The sequence below is a fragment of the Palaemon carinicauda genome, chromosome 4 (assembly GCF_036898095.1).
Source record: "Palaemon carinicauda isolate YSFRI2023 chromosome 4, ASM3689809v2, whole genome shotgun sequence".
Lineage (NCBI taxonomy): Eukaryota > Metazoa > Arthropoda > Malacostraca > Decapoda > Palaemonidae > Palaemon > Palaemon carinicauda.
The window spans coordinates 173,520,760-173,541,312 of NC_090728.1; the positions used below are offsets into that span (position 1 = coordinate 173,520,760).

Here is a 20,553-nt window from a genome sequence, read left to right on the forward strand (position 1 = left end):
GTAGGATGCGAAAGGCTTCTTAGCCTTCCGGACAACCCAAAAACAATAATAAAACATTTCAAGAGAAAGATTAAAAAGGTTATAGAATTAGGGAATTGTAGTGGTTGAGCCCTCACCCACTACTGCACTCGTTGCTACGAATGGTCCCAGAGTGTAGCAGTTCTCGTAAAGAGACTGGACATTCTTAAGATAAAAAGACGCGAACACTGACTTGCTTTTCCAATAGGTTGCGTCGATTATACTTTGCAGAGATCTATTTTGTTTAAAGGCCACGGAAGTTGCGACAGCTCTACTTCGTGTGTCCTTACCTTCAGCAAAGCTTGGTCTTCCTCATTCAGATGGGAATGAGCTTCTCGTATTAACAGTCTGATAAAATAGGATAAAGCATTCTTTGACATAGGCAAAGATGGTTTCTTAACTGAACACCATAAAGCTTCAGACGGGCCTCGTAAAGGTTTAGTTCGTTTTAAATAGAACTTAAGAGCTCTTACAGGACATAAGACTCTTTTTAGTTCATTTCCAACCATACGATAAGTTTGGAATATCGAACGATATTGGCCAAGGCCGAGAAGGCAGCTCGTTTTTGGCTAGAAAACCAAGTTGTAGAACATGTAGCCGTTTCGGATGAGAATCCGATGTTCTTGCTGAAGGCATGAATCTCACTGACTCTTTTAGCTGTGGCTAAGCATACCAGGAAAAGAATCTTAAGGTGAGATCTATCAGGGAGGCTGATTGTAGCGTTTCGAACCTGTCTGACATAAGGAATCTTAGTACCACGTCTAAATTCCAACCAGGTGTAACCAAACGACGCTCCTTCGTGGTCTCAAAAGACTTAAGGAGGTCCTGTAGATCTTTATTGTTGGAAAGATCTAAGCCTCTGTGATGGAAGACTGATGCCAACATGCTTCTGTAACCCTTGATAGTGGGAGCTGAAAGAGATCGTTCTTTCCTCAGATATAAGAGGAAGTCAGCTATTTGAGTTACAGGGGTACTGGTCGAGGATACGGATACTGACTTGCACCAGTTTCGGAAGATTTCCCACTTCGATTGGTAGACTCTAAGGGTGGATGTTCTCCTTGCTCTAGCAATCGCTCTGGCTGCCTCCTTCGAAAAGTCTCTAGCTCTCGAGAGTCTTTCGATAGTCTGAAGGCAGTCAGACGAAGAGCGTGGAGGCCTTGGTGTACCTTCTTTACGCGTGGCTGACGTAGAAGGTCCACCCTTAGGGGAAGTTCTGGGAACGTCTACTAGCCATCGAAGTACCTCGGTGAACCATTCTCTCGCGGGCCAGAGGGAAGCAACTAGCGTCAACCTTGTCCCTTCGTGAGAGGCGAACTTCTGCAGTACCTTGTTGACAATCTTGAACGGAGGGAATGCATATAGATCTAGATGTGACCAATCTAGTAGAAAGGCATCTATAAGAACTGCTGCTGGGTCCGGGATTGGTGAGCAAAATATTGGGAGCCTCTTGGTCATCGAGGTTGCGAAGAGATCTATGGTTGGCTGGCCCCAGGTGGCCCAAAGTCTCTTGCATACATCCTTGTGGAGGGTCCATTCTGTTGGAATTATTTGTCCCTTCCGACTGAGACAATCTGCCATGACATTCAAGTTGCCTTGGATGAACCTCGTTACTAGTGATATGTCTAGACCTTTTGACCAGGTGAGGAGGTCCCTTGCGATCTCGTACAACGTCAGAGAGTAGGTCCCTCCTTGCTTGGAGATGTACGCCAAAGCCGTGGTGTTGTCCGAGTTCACCTCCACCACTTTGCCTTGAAGGAGAGACCTGAAGCTTTTCCAGGTCAGACGTACTGCCAGAAGCTCCTTGCAGTTGAAATGCATTGTCCTTTGACTCGAGTTCCATAATCCCGAGCATTCCCGACCGTCTAATGTCGCACCCCAGCCTACGTCCGATGCGTCCGAGAAGAGAACGTGGTTGGGAGTCTGAACAGTTAGGGGAAGACCCTCTCTAAGGTTGATATAGTCCTTTCACCAAGTCAGACAAGACTTTATCTTTCCGGAAACCGGGATCGAGACCGCTTCTAGCGTCTTGTCCTTTTTCCAGTGAAAAGCTAGATGGTATAGAAGAGGACGGAGGTGTAGTCTTCCTAGTGACACAAATTGATCCACGGATGAAAGTGTCCCTACCAGACTCATCCACAGCCTGACTGAGCAGCGTTCCTTCTTCAGCATCTTCTGGATGGATAGCAGGGCTGGGGGCTGATCGTCTTGTTCAGCAACGTCCTCATCAGAGGGTTCCTCATCCGAAACTGATGAGGAAACGGCAACGGAGTGGGCAACGTCTGACTCGCTGAATCCGGTCGCACTGGTGGATGCGTGACGGAGCAGGACGCAATATCATGGAACTGCTGCACAGTCTGTGAACTGTCAACAACCATGGGTGCGCGAGGAAGTACAGCGTCAACCCGAAACTGTCTAGACCGTCTGGGTTGTGCAGTCAACACCCTACCGGGTTGCTGAGGTTGACGCACTGCGTCACAACAAGTCACCTCTGCTGGTTGTTGAACGTCCTGAACGTCAACAACCACCTCCGAGCGTCGCTTAACGTCAACATGCGACTGGCAACCCACACTGGGTCGCATCGGTGGAGGAACCACCTCAACTGGCAGACGCGAGTAGGTTACCTCAGCGTCAACAGGGCGCACAACCGACCGGTTGGAAGGTTGTTGGCCAGAAGGAGGAACCACCTCAACTGGCAGACGCGAGTAGGTTACCTCAGCGTCAACAGGGCGCACAACCGACCGGTTGGAAGGTTGTTGGCCAGAAGGAGGAACCACCTCAACTGGCAGACGCGAGTAGGTTACCTCAGCGTCAACAGGGCGCACAACCGACCGGTTGGAAGGTTGTTGGCCAGAAGGTTCTTCTCCGCATTTAAGTCCTCTATCAAGGACGCAAGCTTGGACTGCATGGCTTGCAGCAAAGCCCATTTAGGGTCTACGGGAGCAGGTGTGGCAACAGACGGGGTTAGCGACTGAGGCGGAACCGTTTACCATCCCTGAAAGCCTTGTTATGTGTGACATAATAGTACAGCAAAACTTCAAAGGCTTGACAAAAGCTGAGAAGTTGACCTGTAAACAACTTGGAGCGTCTCCTGGCTAGGCGCCAGGGAGAGTCTACGAGAATTGAGAAGTCTATCTGGGCAGAGGCATGAACTCCCAAGCCGAGAACTTCTCTCGTGTCATATCAGACTCTCGCTCTATAAGCCAGTTTAAAAGAAGGGAAATCAAAGGCTGTATCCCTAAAAACTCCTCCTGGTGCAAAAACCAGTCGCCTAGCCAACGTAACGCTCTCTAGGAGAGCGAGAGAGCACTAGCTTAAAAACAACGGCTTCGAAGTAGCTAGGCCTAGTGTAAGTTCTGACGTTTAGGCGAACGAGGAGCAGCAGTTACAAGATCCGGACGAAGATCCTTAAAAAAAATCATCATGATTTAATTAAAGTCCATAGGAGGCTAAGCAGCTTAAGGCTCCTCTCCATCTGACAGAGTCCTCAAGGGAATATCAGTAGGAGGGAGAACAGCAACTTCCTCATCCACAGGAACCTTGTCCGATAAAAGCTAGGTTACCTCAGTGAGTCTCTCACTGGTGCATAAGTAGCAGACCAGAAGGCAACGTCATGTAACTGCTTGACAGTCTGTGAACTGTCAACAACTGAACTGTCAACCACAACAGGTGTGTGAGGACGTACAGTGTCCACTCGAGACTGCTTTGACTGTCTAGACTGAGCAGTCAAAACAACTCTAGAATGCGGAAGTTGACGCACCGCGTCAAAACAAAACAACTTAGACTGTTGTTGTACCTCGCGAACGTCAACGGAAGGTTCCGTGCGTCGCTGAACGTCAACATGCGGCTGGCAGGGTACACTGGAACGCATGGGTGGCGGGACTCTCTTGGAGTGCGGGAGAAGGTCGCCTCAGCGTCCACAGGACGCACAACCGTGGTTGGTTGTAGGCTAGAGGTTGGTGCAGTGTCAACCTTCTCCGCACGAAAGTCCTGCATCAATGACGTTAACTGAGACTGCATGGTCTGCAGCAAAGACCACTAGGGTCTACAGGAGCAGGTGCGGCAACAGACGGTGTGACTGCCTGATGCGGTACCGCTTTGCCTCTCTTAGGAGGTGAGCAGTCGTCGGAAGACTGCAGCGAGTCCGAACTGACCCAGTGGCTACAACTGGGCCGTTGGACTTGCGCGGAAAGGACCGACTTGCGCTTAATAAGCCGCGAGACCTTGGTCCATGGTTTCTTACGAGAAACCTCTTCCGCAGACGAGGAATAAATTGAAAGGTTTTCCAAATAAAAAGTTCCTTTAATTTAGAATTTAAAACATTTAAGCTAAGAAAGAATGAACAAAACGTCAGAATCGATTTACTCTTACTGCAAAGTGAAACCGTGATACACTCTCTCTCTATCGTAACGATAGAGCGCATGTTGAACGTCCTGAACGTCAACAACTGCGTAGTCTAAAAAACTAAACGTTAGTTCATCTTTGAAAACAGTACGAAGACTATCAAAGAAATTCTTTCATAAAACATTAAATTTAAAAAGTTTTAAATTCTTTAAAGGCTAAATACGATATAACGGGCTCAACGTTGATTAACTTCGGTTCCAAGTAAGGACCGCCTACTATCAGGAAAGGTCGCATATACAGGGGGTCCTCGGGTTACGACGCTGATCCGTTCTTAAGACGCGGTGTAACCCGAATTTCCGTGTAAGTCGGAACACCATAAATATACGTACTGTACTGTACTGTAAAGTATTACTGTATACTGTACTATAATAAAATGTATCAAATGACATAAAAACAATATTAGAAAAAGAGAAAACAATTCCTTACCACATGAATTAAAGTAAATATCAATAAAAAAAGAAAACAATTCCTTACCACATGAATTAAAGTAAATATCAATAAAAAAAGAAAACAATTCCTTACCCCATGAATTAAAGTAAATATCAATAAAAAAAAAGAAAACAATTCCTTACCACATGAATTAAAGTAAATATCAATAAAAAAAGAAAACTTCCTTACCACATGAATTAAAGTAAATATCAATAAAAAAAAAAAGAAAACAATTCCTTACCACATGAATTAAAGTAAATATCAATAAAAAAAGAAAACAATTCCTTACCACATGAATTAAAGTAAATATCAATAAAAAAAAAAAGAAAACAATTCCTTACCACATGAATTAAAGTAAATATCAATAAAAAAAAAAAAGAGAACAATTCCTTACCTTATTCCTATGGTTGGCTTGCACACTGGAAGGGATGTTGCAAGGGACGGAGAGACTGGTTTATTGTGGAAAGGAAGGTGCAGAAGATGCTGGAGAAACTGGGGCAGGTGAATCAGGATTCTCTGGAAGTGAGACAGAAGATGCTGGAGAAGCTGGGGCAGGCGAGTCTGGAGGTGAAGAGCCTACAAGAGGTGGTGGAGAAGCTGGAGAAGCAGAGGCAGCTGAGGTTGATGGCAGAGGCTCTGTAGCAATAGAGGCAGCTGAGGTTGATGGTAGAGGCTCTGTTGCAGGCAAATCTGGAGTAGTAGAGGCAGCTGATGTAGAGGGTGCAGTTCTCTCTACTTTCTTAAAATACCGCTCCAGGTTAGACTGGACAGAGAGGATCCTCTTCTCATCCAAAATCTCCTTATAACACTGCAGTAAGTCCATGACACCTCTGGAAACCCTGGTGAACCTGTCCATGTTGGGATCTTGAGCCTCGAAAGTTGCCAATGCTTGTTGTATCTCGGCAAAACCTTTTGACAAGCCCTGCCTTGTGAAAGCCTTAGGGTCTGGGGTGGGGGCTTCTTCCTCTTCCTCTATGATCTGCTTCTCCAGTTGTATCAAGTCCCCAGCAGATAACTCCTCTCCATGAGATTCTAGCAGCTCCGTAACATCATCAACCTCCATCTCCAAATCGGTTTCCTTACTCAGGGCAACAATGTTCTTGATAACATGGTCAACTGTGTCCTCAAACCCATGAAAATCATTAACAAATTGAGGACATAGCTTCCTCCAAACACCATTCATGTTTGTAACCTTCACCTCCTCCCAGGAATCAGCAATGTTCTTAATAGCATCAAGGATGTTGTAGGACTTCCAAAAGTCCTTCAGAGTCAAGTCCTTCTTCGTTTCAGTTGCCTGTAATGCCATAATGCCTGCTTTATGACCGGGTGCTGACTTCTCCTCCTTTGCTATGTATGTGCGGTTAGGCATGCGCTTCCAGAATAAACCTGTCTCATCCGCATTGAACACCTGATAAGCAGAATAACCCCCCTCCCTAATTATCTCAGCCAACGCTTTAGGAAATTCACTTGCTGCTTTCTCATCCCCACTAGCAGCTTCACCTTGCACTTCAAGATTATGGTAATTGGCCCGAGCCTTAAATCGCATAAACCAACCCCTACTAGCCGAAAACTCTTCACTTTCACTTTCTCCCCCCCTTTCTTTTTTCAACGCTTCAAACAACCTTTTAGCCTTCTCTTGAATAACCATTAAGCTCACTGGAATACGCCGTTGATTTTGATCTTCCAACCAAAGCACTAATAACCTTTCCATTTCGATAATTAAACCACTACGCTGTTTCGTTATCACTGTTGCTTTCATTGGAGCAGATCCTTTTACGTGTTCAACAATGCGCTCCTTATCTTTAAGGATAGTAGCCACGGTCGAACGGCTAAGGCCAAGCGATCGGCCAATGTTCGTTGGCGTTTCACCGTTTTTAGACCGCTTAATAATGTCTAATTTCACTTCCATGGTGATGGCCTTCCTTTTCTTCGATGCACTACCATCAGAAGAATCTGCCTTGCGCTTTGGAGCCATAATTAAGGGCAAAAAGTTCAAAAAAACGATCAAACACGTGAGAGAAAGAACAGGCAATCACAACCAAAAATGGCGTATGAGTGGAACTGAGCGACGCCGTCTTCCTCGCCCACAACCACCGCAAAGCGTATTCATCCACCGCGCGCTAGAAACTAGTTCGCAATTGTTTACGTCGCTTACGACGCTAACGGTGTAAGACGGAACGACGCTTAATATTATTTTTATATTTTTATGGGGCGCGTTCGTAACGGCGAAACCGCGTAAGTCGGGACCGTCGTAACCCGAGGACCTACTGTAAACAAAACATAAAAATTTATTTTTATATGTTTATAATAAATGGAAAGTTAATCGAAGAGGCCTAATAAAGGCGGAGAGATATAAAATATATACTGTAGACCTATAACGTGTTAAGCAAAATTACTAAAAACCTAAACACACTTCCGTCTAAGGGAAGGGTCGGCCATTTAAAAGTGAAAGAGAGTCCATACTCTCCTTGTCACCATAATAAAATCTATCCAAAACGAGTTCAAGTTTTGAGATGAAGATAAAACACCTGCATAGCGAAAGCTCAAAACTAGAAATGTGTACTTCACCAAAATATGTGAAAACCAATCCAGTAAGCAATAGCGAATTTAGTAGGTCTTGCCGGTGGCACGACAGAGAGAAAATTGGTTCTGTGTTTACATTGAGTACTGAGTACCTGCTCGACAGATGGCGCTGTTGATGTACACCCCCTACCTGCATAGCGATCGCTGGCGTATTTTGAACGTAGAGTTTTTCTGTCGGGCAGCAGAGCTGCAGCTTATATAATCACCGGCTAAGTTTAATATTGAAAAAACTACTAACAGGAGATGGTCTAGCTCTGAAGCCGACCATAAAATCTTGGAGCGTCTCATGGCTAGACGACGAGGAGAGTCCACAAGGCTTAAGAAGTCTCCCTGGGCAGAGGCAGGTACTCCCAAGCCGAGAACTTCTCCTGTGTCACACCAGATGCCCGAGCGAGAAGCTAATTAAGAAGGAGGAAAAGCAAAAGCAGACTTTCCTAAACTTCTCCTGGATTCCAACCAGTCTCCCAGTAAGAGCATGGCCCTCTTGGAAGAACAAGAGAGAACTGACTTCGTAAAAGTAGGCGTCGAAGAAAGTCTAGGACAAAATTTCACTAAAGAAATTCATAATTAAAATACAAGGAATTGTTGGACCACCCTAGGTTACTCCTCTTCTGAATGACTCCCCAAAGGTACATTAGTTGAAAGGGGGTCATCAACTTCTTCAGAAGGCACATCATCTGATAAATCTAAAGTCTTGCGAGAAGGAGATTTATATTCAGAATGACGTGAAGGAAAAGCCTGACAAGCTACAACCACTTGTATATGAACAGAAGTTAAAGTTGGAGGGTCGACGTCACGTTGTGACTGCAGAGAATGTTATTCTACTACACGTCGTGACAGAAGTAACTGACGTTCAAACGTCCCGTAGTAACAGCGGTGACTGCTGTTCGATGCTATATCGTGACTACGATGACAGACCCTCGACGTCACGTCATGTCTACGGTGTCCACCGCTCAACGTCACGTTCTGCATCTCAACGTCACGCTGTGACTGCGGTGGCTGACGTTCAAAGCGATCAAAGTTACATCGAGATTTATGCTCCGCATCTCGCTTAACAGCAAAGCTGTCACTAGAGATAACGTCAGCGTGGCGTAACAAAGCTCGTCTAGAAGGTTGAAGACCCGAATCACGTATCCCAGAACCGTGACGTACAAAAAGCAAAGGATCCTTTCGCACAGGAACAGGATCGAAAGCTTCTATTGAAGAAGAAAGCTTTAACAGCATATCTAACTTCGGATCAACCTGTGACTGCAGTGGCTGACGTTCAACCGTCACGTAGTAAACAGCAGTGACTGCTGATCGATGCTATATCGAGACTACGGTGACTGACACTCGACGTCACGTTGCGTCCACCGCTCAACGTCACGTCGAGTCTGTGGCAGAAACGTCTGTACATGAACGTCATCGCTATGAACGGGACTCTTATGACTACAGCTAGGACGTTGAACTTGTTCTGAAGGAACTAATAAACGTTTCAACCGTCTCGAAACTATACGCCCAGGCTTTTAAAGAGACGAATCATCGGAGGACGAGGAGAAACTTCGTCTCTCCTGTCTTATGGCAAGGACGTGCTTGCCGAGCAACGTCTGATACCTTTGAGGGAACATCTGTTCGTTGGTTTACACTCCTCACTCCCTTAGGTCCTACGACATTCCTTCTCCCTGGTGCAGGGGAGCCTGAAAGAGGTCTCGGACTAGGCAAGTGACAAGCACGAACAAACGAACCCTCCGCAACACAGAACATGTTTTTTGCACTTACTTCACTGATATCGTATTTTTCAATAATTTCACATTAGACATGAAGAAAACTGATTTCTACCTGAAGCACGCAATTCTCCCTTACATCAAAAGGTTAGAATAGCGAAATGAGTCGTATAATGTAAGCACATTAGTACAAAATGAAACACACATGCAAAAATCAATAAACATATACATATACAGTGAACCCTCGCTACTTCGCGGTTCGACAATCGCGGATTCACCACTTCGCGGGGTTTTCCCATAACCCATATATATATACATATCGCGGATTTTCCGGAAAATTCGAAAATACCGCGAAATCTGAAGACAACCAAATACGATATTTTGTTACCTGTAATTCCATTAATACTGTAATTAGTAATATCTGCTCTTACTGATTGTTCATTGCATTACATATGATATATAATTCAGCACAGAAAGAAATAAAACACGAAAAGAGAATGTGATCATACGATAATTCAGTACGTAGTAAAATTAAATCGAACATGAAACGCAAATCAGATGCAGTCATACCATATTAGAATGGTGTGTACTGTAATGGATGTGCTTCTTTTCCATGAATCTTTTGTATGTATACGTACGTAGTACAGTACTGCATCCAATAATATTCTTTGTTGCAAAAATCACATTTCGAATACTGTAAGCGTACGAGAGAGAGAGAGAGAGAGAGAGAGAGAGAGAGAGAGAGAGAGAGAGAGAGAGAGAGAGCGTAAAATAGCGTACGTAAATTTTTATTATTATTGTTATTATTATTATTATTGTTGTTGTTGTTAATAAAATTATTATTGTTATTATTATTAATCATTATTATTATTATTATTACTGTACAGTATTATTATCATTATTTATTATTATTACGGTATTGTACTTAATCTACGTACGTTCAGTATGCGCGGGGGCATCTTCTATGAGTAACCAACGCGCCATAGTACTAAGACGGGTTGTGATTGGTTCAAGCGCTGATAGATGACGAATCAAAACTCAAGTTTTGTTATCTAGCCTGTGATTGGTGTTTTGCCCGCATCTTCTACCCGCAGCATCAAAGTTCTCGCGGGGCTGCATCGTTCACTTTCTCTTTCCGCGTATTGCTGAGTAGACGTTCTTAACTTTGTGAAGTTTAATCTGTGCTGTGTGCGACTGTTTTAAGTTGAACTTTTTGTTGAACTTTCTGTTACAATGCCTCCCAAGCGTTCTGCTTCTAGTAAGGCTGGTAGTGAGCCTAAACGCCACCGAAGGATGATGACGATAGCTGAGAAGGTTACGCTTCTCGACATGTTAAAAGATGGTAGAAGTTACGCGGCCGCCGGCCGCCATTTTGGCATCAACGAATCCACCGTTCGCTACATCAAGAAGGACGAGGCGAACATTAGAAAGACTGCTGCAATCACCTTTAGCAGATCAGCGAAGCGAGTCGTTACAACGCGTAATAAAACGATCGTACGCATGGAAGGTGCTTTAGCTGTGTGGATTGCCGACTGCCGGAAGAAGAACATAGCGTTGGATACGAACACCATCCAAACAAAGGCTTTGAGCTTATATGAGAATTTTGCTGCAAAGGAACCTAAAGAGGACGACGGCAACCATGCTGAAGATGATGATGATGCAGATGATCCTCAACCAGGGACATCCACTGATTCCCAGCCTCAGAAACGTTTTTCCGCAAGCAAAGGATGGTTCGCGAAGTTTCAGAAACGCTTCGCCCTGAAAAGCGTTTTCCTGCATGGGGAGTCTGCTTCCGCTGACACTGCCGCTGCTGAAACTTACGTGAACCAGACTTTCAAGAACATTATCGCTGAAGGTGGATACAAGCCGGAACAAGTCTTTAATATGGATGAAACCGGCTTGTTTTGGAAGAGAATGCCGTCGCGAACTTTCCTGTTCAAAGAGGAAGCCAAAGCCTCTGGCTTTAAGGCATTCAAGGATCGCGTTACCCTCGTGATGTGTGGCAATGCTGCTGGATTTTTGTTAAAGCCGGGGCTTATTTATAAGTCGAAAAATCCTCGCGCTTTGAAAAATAAAAATAAGAATCTCCTTCCCGTGTACTGGATGCATAATCAAAAAGCATGGATTACGAAGATGCTGACCTCCAACTGGTTCCACCAGTGTTTCATCCCGCAAGTCCATGAATATCTCTTAGAGAAGGGCTTGCCATTCAAGATCCTTCTCCTTATGGATAACGCTGGTGGACACGCAACTGACCTGTCGCGTGAGGGCGTTCAGGTTGAGTTCCTGCCACCCAACACCACGTCATTAATTCAACCAATGGACCAGGGGGTTATCAGGGCGTTCAAGGCCCTCTACACGAAGAATACCTTGGCGGACCTCGTTGCGTGTGTGGATGCTGCCCAAGATGACGAGGATGAAGACTTGAACTTGAAGGCGTACTGGCGGCAGTACACCATAGCCACGTGCCTGCAGAATATTCAAAAGGCACTTCAAGAGATGAAACCTGCAACCGTAAATGCGAGCTGGAAGACGCTGTGGCCCGATATTGTTTACGACGACAAGGGATTTACTCCGTCGGAAATCCAACACTCTGCAATACGGAAATCTGTGCAGTTGGCTGCCATAATTGGGGGTGACGGGTTTGGCGACATGACGACTGAAGACGTCGACGAGTTGTTGGACTGCCATTCCCAGCCCCTAACTGACGCAGACCTCGAAGACCTGACGAAATCGGCAAGTGAGGAAGAGAGTGAGGGTACCCAGGAAGAGACCCAAGAAAATGTCGAAGAAACGGGCTTAACATTAGAACGGCTTGCCAAGTTCTGCAACCATATGAAGGAGGCGAAAGAAATGTTACAAGAGTGGGACGAGGATATGGTTCGCTCGATGCAATTCTGCAACAAGGTTGATGACATCACGACTCCCTACAGGATGCTCTTGGATCGAAAAAAGAAGCAGCGGCAACAACTTCCGATCACAATGTTTTTCCAGCCTCGCAAAAAAGAGCCAGTTCCTCCTGCTAGTACGCCTTCGGAAGAAATTGAAGAAGTTGAAGAGGTGTCCCAGGAAAAGACACCTCCGTCTGAAGAGACGTAAAATACTATCATTGACTGCACAGTAGAACACATCATCAGCTTCATCATCATCATTTCTACTGTGCAGCAAATTCATCGCCATCGTCATTCAAGTTTTTCTTGAACTTCTTTCGTGGTGAGTACAGTAACAATCTTTATTTTTTACTTTAACCTGTTTTATAGTTTAGTAATGTACGTACTGTATGCATTAAGTTAAAGGGAAGGTTTTAAAAGTCTACATGTTGTAACCTATCATATTTTTTTTGTTTAAAATTTACATTTACGTACGTAAAACAATCTCTCTCTCTCTCTCTCTCTCTCTCTCTCTCTCTCTCTCTCTCTCTCTCTCTCTCAAATTGTTTTCCTGCTTTGCTACGTACAAGTACTGTATAATTTATATTTGTAAGGTAACATATTTTGTAAATGCTTTTACTGTAAATACTGTATGTACTGTATCATTATTTATCACTATCATCATGCGCGTTAAATGCCTTGTTTGTTCTGAGCGTGGTTGTTTACTGAGCGTACACGCCGTCGTTTCAGGCGGCGTCATAAAGAAAAAGATTTCATTTGGAAGTCCTAAGAAAAATACGTAAACTAAAACATTGGTAATAAAAAAATCAACATACAGTACTGTATAATCAATATAATCGATGCAAAAACTAACCTATACGTACATATATGTGTACACTAAATGAGTTTGTTTCTTCATTATGATCAGAGATGAACGTAAACAAAACATTGGTTGCCATTTTTTATCGTGCTTTTTAGGTGTTTAGGAAACACATGATATAAAATCGCCTTTAATATTTGTGCCTGTTTTAGTTTAGGGTGCTGTAGTACATGCATTAAGTGTTCTGTACATTAAAGGGTGGTTTGTTAACAGTACTACGTACAAGGGAAGGTTTTAAAAGTCCGAATATACATGTTAAATAAATAGGTAAATATGCTGTCACTACTTCGCGGATTTTCACCTATCGCGCCCGCGTCTGGAACCTATCTACCGCGATAAACGAGGGTTCACTGTATATCGAATAAAACGGAAATATATAAAGTTAAAAAGATCAGTGACTGGGGAGGAGACTAAACACTAGTTCACTAAGGACTACGTTTTCAATCTCTCACCGTACAAGGCCTTGGGACGAGAATAAAAACTAAAACGTTTTATCCTCTCTCCCCGTACAGAGACTTGGGACGAGAGTAAAAAACTGAATCGAGAACAACGTTACTCGCTCCCAAACTCCTTGTACAGAGACTTGGGACGAGAATAAAGATCGGATCGTTCTCTCTTTCTCTATCTCTCTCTCTTGTCACAAACAAGAGAATGGCCCACTCACCCTTCGTCAATAACAGGTTATTTGACCAAAGGAAAAAACTGAAAGGACTAAGAAATTGAAAATTAACAAGTTCCTTTAAATTAGTATCTAAAACACTTCAGTTTGAAAGAAGAATGAACAAAACGTCAAAATCGATTTACTCTTCCTGCAAAGTGAAACCGTGATTCTCTCTTTCTCTATCGTAACAATAGAGCGCAAACTGCGTAGCATAAATAAACCAAACGTTAGTTCATCTTTGAAAAAACAGCACGAAGACTATTCAAAGAATATATTTCTTAAAATATTTTCTAAAAAATATTCATCTCATAACTCTTACAGAGCAACTGATTTAAACTTAACAAAAATAAAAGTTGAATGGGCTCAACGTTGTTTAACTTCGTTTTCCAAGTTAGGACCGCCTACAAGGAATAGGTAAAGGCCGCATATAAACAAAACATAAAATTTATCTTGATGTTTAGTATAAATGGAAAGCTAATCGAAGAGGCCTAATAAAGGCGGGTGAGATATAAAATATAAAATATATAGAGGTAAATCTATAAATATCAACAATAATTTATAAAGTGATAAAATAATTACTAAAAGCCTTAAACACACTTCCGTACACTGAGGGAAGGGTCGGCCATCTTTTCTCTATGGAAAAACCAGAGATTAAAAAAAAAAAAAAAAGCAAGGGCAAAACACTTTTCCTCTCCTTTCAAAAGCATTTCTTTTGAAGATAGTATTGAATAATCCAGCACGGCGAAAGCAATAAAACCAAAACCAAGTACTTCACCAATTCGGTAGAAAACTCGAGGTCATAAAGCGAGTGGAACCAACTTGTCGACAAGACCGACAGAGAAGAACTGGAGATGTTTACAAGTATATGCGGTATCTGGCCGATAGTCGGCGCTGGTGGTCACACCCGCAACCTTCACGGCGATCGCTCGCGAGTTTTTGGAATCTGTCGAGCCGTCGGAGACGTCAGCTATTATATATTCACCGGCTAAGTTTAATATTTAAAATTCTTTAATTTTCTAAGACATCTGTACCTCGGTTCAAAGATAGTGAGGACTTCTTGTAACCTTTCTAGTTGACATGAATAATTTTCTAAAGTAGTCACATTGCTATTACAATAGTACCTACAAAGCTTGAACTTTTAGACTTTAATAAAAATGAAATTTTTTCTCTCCATCCCTAGACCCTCCTCTCCTGGAACCTTTAGTAGAGGAATGTTGTGTGCCTTCACTGGAGGGAACCACCTTCGTCACCCTATCTTCGCTCTTGGCTTTCCTAATATTTATGTCGCTTCAAAGACACAGTTAACTTTTTAAACAGTGCTCTTATATTTCCCTTTAAGCATATTGAGTACTGGGATTGTTCTTTATAATCGTTTTTGTATAAGGATGATTAAAGTATGCTTTGTGTCTTTCTTCACTTCTCCATGTACACTGCATGGGGATTGCAGCCTCATGGAGGTATAGTTATATAAGGACATTGCTTTGAATTTTTGACAGGATTACCTTTTAAAGTTTAATGTTGATGATTTAATTTTATAGTTACATTATCATTATCTTTATCCCCCTGTTCTCATTCATAAAAATAGGCCTTCAAGTTGAGATCAAAAGTGAAAAATCCAAAATGAAAGATGTCAAAGGCTTCATTTCAGTCACAGTAGCAAGGAAGATGAGGATTGGTGTTGGAAACTGAGTGACGTAATATATTTTAAACCTTTTTCCCTCTTCTTGTTTTTACTCTTGTTAGTAAGAGTTCTGCTATGTGTCTGCATTTTAGCATGTAAAAAATCATCCATAAATAATGAAAAAATACTGATAGACGTTAAAACCCAAAGGCTGAGCTAGAGGTATGAAAAAAGATGCAAAGTAGCACAGTTTCCTGAAACTCTAACCAGTCAATAATTGGGCTTGGATCTCATTTCATTAAAGAAATATTGCCAAAATGATACTGTATTTTTAAAATAATTTTCAATAGAAGTTACTGTAGTCTATCATTATCAAGATATTATAGGAACCCAAACACATAATTGAGCAAGCCTTTATGGCCTAGTGTTGTAAGTTCCCAATAAGTACAAACCTACCAAATTGTACTGAAATACTGCATATGAATATTCATGAACATCATACGAAGACAGTTTTAAGACAACTTAAAATTGGATGCAGGGAGGGGCAGCATACAGACCTTTAAATAATCTTACAGTGCACAATAGGAGGTGCGCTAATGGCAGTAAAGTATCCCCTCTACAGGATGAAGTTTCAAATGGTAATTCTTTTAGGAGATATAATCTATGTCTAAATACAATCCTCATCATAATATACTTCAAATAAACCAAATTGAATACTGTATTGTATTAGCTTTGATTGTTGAATATGTTAGCTTTAACACCAGAGAAATTGACCACAAAGAATAACTTTTTAAGGAATTTCTCTTGAAATAGGAGCCACCAGTCAGAATATTTTAAATAAAATAAACTTCTGCTTAAGGAGCATGAGGCTGTTTCCTGATTTAATAACAAATGCTTAGAGAAATTGTAACTTCTCTCAAGATATGTTAAAGTTTCTCTTACCTCATTGTAGTCTGAGCTAGTTGTGTGATAGCAAATTCAGGGTCTTCCACTCCGTAACTAGCACGATAGGGGTCAAGAATTCTCAAATACAAAACACCATCGATACTTAGAGTTACATTATCTGAAAATCAAAACATGGTCTTTTACATATCTATCATATTTAAGGTTAATATTATCTAGGGCCTGCATCAATCTTCAGGAACCTATGACAACAGCTTATGTTTTGCAACTACAAAAAGTAAATACTAAATCACATCCCAGCAAGTTGGAAACTTCATGTCGGCACAAATCTGACTATCAGTCGTAATTATTTTATTGCATTTACCAAAAAAACATCACAAGTATATCAGATTTTCATCTAAGATTAAACTACTGTCTATTACCATATACATATCCTCACATATGCAATCCTTTAAATTTTGTCTCTAATATATGATTTTCTCATATATCCTGCATATCCAACAAGTTCTATTTTTCTATTTTGTTAGATTGCACCTGACTTGACTTACCAAACTACCAGTCACTTTCTTTTGTCACCTTAATTCCATCCTGCCTTCCCTGCTCTTACCTAAAGCATGTCTAGTACAGCATTTTGTACAAAAGAAAACACTCTGAAAGGGTCTATCAATAAAAAAAATACGTATTACAACATAATTCATTCAAAATTTCTGATGAAAAAGTGATCACAAACAGGGATATAAAATATGAATTGAACTGTTACTTTCTTTTTCATTAGTTATTATTTGTTAATTTTAGTAGGTAACGCAGTGTAAAAATAAACATTTCACAAATCTATAATAAAATGCTTAAATTTTCAACATTACTTTCATACCTACTTTTGGGTGAACTTTAACAACCAATAACTAGTAGGTAGGGTGGCTAACATTCTATGTGTACAAGAGACCATTTGATAGGGAAAGGGGGACAGAAAGGTAGGAAATGGGTGTAACTTTAATAATGTGGGTCATATACAGGAAAAATGGAATGGGAGTTAGTGAGAAGAAAGTCAAAAGCTAGTGATACGCTTATAATAGTAGTGTACCTAGGAGATTTCAGTATACTCATCACAAATAGGTTGTCAGGTGAAAATTTATTTATTTAGGAAAGAGGTGGTAACAGCAATTATAATGAGGAAGAATGGAGAGAAAATAATGATAAAGCAAAAAAGAAATATGAGGAGGTACATGAAGGTCATGGAATACGAGCAAAGAATTAATACGGGGGTATATTTACTGAAAATGGCAAAAATTTTAAAAGTCATTGAAGTCTATATGAACACCTGGAATAAGTACTAATGCCAAACGACTGAAAAGAAAGTTTCATGGCATATGTTTAACCAGAGATAGTAAGGAACATGGTAATTATAGAGAAATGTTATTTTCATTAGTAAAATAAATTTTTGAATATACTTACCCGATAATCATGTAGCTGTCAACTCCGTTGCCCGACAGAATTCTACGGAAGGGATACGCCAGCGATCGCTATACAAGAGGGGGGTGTACTCACAAGCGCCACCTGTGGCCAGGTACTGCAGTACTTCTTGTTGACACCACTTCAATTTTTCCTCGGTCCACTGGTTCTATGGGGAGGAAGGGTGGGTCAATTAAATCATGATTATCGGGTAAGTATATTCAAAAATTTATTTTACTAATGAAAATAACATTTTTCAATATTAAACTTACCCGATAATCATGTAGCTGATTCACACCCAGGGAGGTGGGTGAAAACCAGTGTACATGTATATCAAGAAGCTAAGTATCCCGTATTTCATATTATCAGTTATTCAAAATAACAATGAAATTACAAGTACCTGGTAAGGAAGTCGACTTGAGCCATTACTCTGCCTTAAATAAGTTCGTCATCCTTACTGAGCGCAGCGTTCCTCTTAGGAGGCTGAACAACTCTAAGGTGCTGAAGTATCAAGGGCTGCAACCCATACTAAAGGACCTCATCACAACCTTTAACCTCGGCGCTTCTCAAGAAAGAATTGACCACCCGCCAAATCAACAAGGATGTGGAAGGCTTCTTAGCCGACCGTACAACCCATAAAAAGTATTCAAGAGAAAGGTTAAAAGGTTATGGGATTATGGGAATGTAGTGGCTGAGCCCTCGCCTACTACTGCATTCGTTGCTACGAATGGTCCCAGGGTGTAGCAGTACTCGTAAAGAGACTGGACATCTTTGAGATAGAATGATGCGAACACTGACTTGCTTCTCCAATAGGTTGCATCCATAACACTCTGCAGAGAATGGCTCTGTTTGAAGGCCACTGAAGTAGCCACAGCTCCCACTTCATGTGTCCTTACCTTCAGCAAAGCAAGGTCTTCTTCCTTCAGATGAGAATGTGCTTCCCTAATCAGAAGCCTGAATAGTAAGAAACTGAGTTCTTAGAACTTGGAAAAGAAGGTTTCTTGATAGCACACCATAAGGCTTCTGATTGTCCTCGTAAAGGTTAAGACCTTTTTAGATAGTACCTAAGAGCTCTAACTGGGCAAAGTACTCTCTCCAGTTCATTCCCAACCAAGTTGGACAGGCTTGGGATCTCGAACGACTTAGGCCAAGGACGTGAAGGAAGCTCGTTTAGCAAAAACCGAGCTGCAAGGAACATGTAGCCGTTTCAGATGTGAAAACAATGATCCTGCTGAAGGCGTGGATCTCACTTACTCTTTTAGCTGTTGTCAAGCACACGAGGAAAAGAGTTTTTAATGTGAGGTCCTAAAAAGAGGCTGATTGGAGAGGTTCAAATCTTGATGACATAAGGAACCTTAGGACCACGTCTAGATTCCAGCCTGGAGTGGACAACCGACGTTCCTTTGAGGTCTCAAAAGACCTAGGGAGGTCCTGTAGATCTTTGTTGGTGGAAAGATCCAAGCCTCTGTGGCGGAAAACCGCTGCCAACATACTTCTGTAACCCTTGATCGTAGGAGCTGAAAGGGATCTTACTTTCCTTAGATATAACAGGAAGTCAGCAATCCGGGTTACAGTGGTACTGGTTGAGGAAACTGCATTGGTCTTGTACCAGCTACGGAAGACTTCCCCTTGAGACTGATAGACTCTGAGAGTGGATGTTCTCCTTGCTTTGGCAATCGTTCTGGCTGCCTCCTTAGAAAAGCCCCTAGCTCTTGAGAGTCTTTCGAAAGTCTGAAGGCAGTCAGACGAAGAGCGTGGAGGTTTGGGTGTACCTTCTTTACGTGAGGTAGACGTAGAAGGTTCACTCCTAGAGGAAGAGTCCTGGGAATGTCGACCAGCCACTGCAGTACCTCTAAGAACCATTCTCTCGCGGGCCAGAGCGGAGCCAACCAACGTCAGCCGTGTCCCTTTGCGAGAGGAGAACTTCTGAAGTACCCTGTTGACAATCTTGAACGGCGGGAATGCATACAGGTCGAGATGGAACCAATCCAGCAGAAAAGCATCCACGTGAACTGCTGCTGGGTCTGGAATCGGAGAACAATACAACAGGAGTCTCTAGGTTATCGAGGTAGCGAACAGATCTATGGTTGGCTGACCCCACAGGGCCCAAAGTCTGCTGCAAACATTCTTGTGAAGGGTCCACTCTGTGGGGATGACCTGACCCTTCCGGCTGAGGTGATCTGCCATGACATTCATACCGCCCTGAATGAACCTCGTTACCAGCGTGAGCTTTCGATCTTTAGACCAGATGAGGAGGTCCCTTGCGATCTAGAACAACTTCACGAAAGAGTCCCTCCCTGCTTGAAGATGTAAGCCAGGGCTGTGGTGTTGTCAGAGTCCACCTCCACCACTTTGTTAAGCTGGAGGGACTTGAAGTTTATCAAGGCCAGAAGAACCGCCAACAACTCCTTGCAATTGATGTGAAGTGTCCTTTGCTCCTGATTCCATGTTCCCGAGCATTCCTGTCCGTCCAAAGTCGCACCCCAGCCCGTGTCTGATGCGTCCGAGAGGAGACGGCGGTCGGGTTTCTGAACAGCCAAAGGTAGACTTCCTTGAGAAGAAAGCTGTTCTTACACCACGCGAGAGAAGACCTCCTCTCTTCGGAAACAGGAACTGAGACCGTCTCTAGCGTCATGTCCTTTATCCAGTGAGCAGCTAGATGATACTGAAGGGGGGGAGGTGGAGTCTCCCTAACACGATGAACAGGGCCAGCGATGAAAGTGTCCCTGTTAGACTCATCCACTACCTGACTGAGCATCGGTTCCTTCTCAGCATGCTCTGGATGCATTCTAGGGCTTGGAAGATCCTTGGGGCCGACGGAAAAGCCCGAAAAGCTCGACTCTGAAGATCCATACCCAGGGAGACAATGGTCTGGGATGGGACGAGCTGAGACTCCTCAAAATTGACCAGGAGGCCCAGTTCCTTGGTCAGATCCATAGTCCATCTGAGAATCTCCAGACAGCGACGACTTGTGGGAGCTCTTAAAAGCCAGTCGTCTGACGGAGCCGGACACAAGATCATGGTACTGCTGCACA

At 42.7% G+C, this 20,553-nt stretch overlaps 1 protein-coding gene across 4 annotated transcripts in view; it reads right to left on the reverse strand.

The window, feature by feature from the left end:
* Positions 1-20,553, reverse strand: part of Stoml2 (stomatin like 2) — a 77,069-nt gene that overhangs the window by 32,514 nt on the left and 24,002 nt on the right. For all 4 annotated transcript variants that reach the window (XM_068372735.1, XM_068372737.1, XM_068372736.1 and 1 more), the window contains exon 4: positions 16,109-16,229. In XM_068372735.1, coding sequence (XP_068228836.1) covers positions 16,109-16,229 — 121 coding nt within the window. The remainder of the gene's footprint in view (positions 1-16,108; positions 16,230-20,553) is intronic.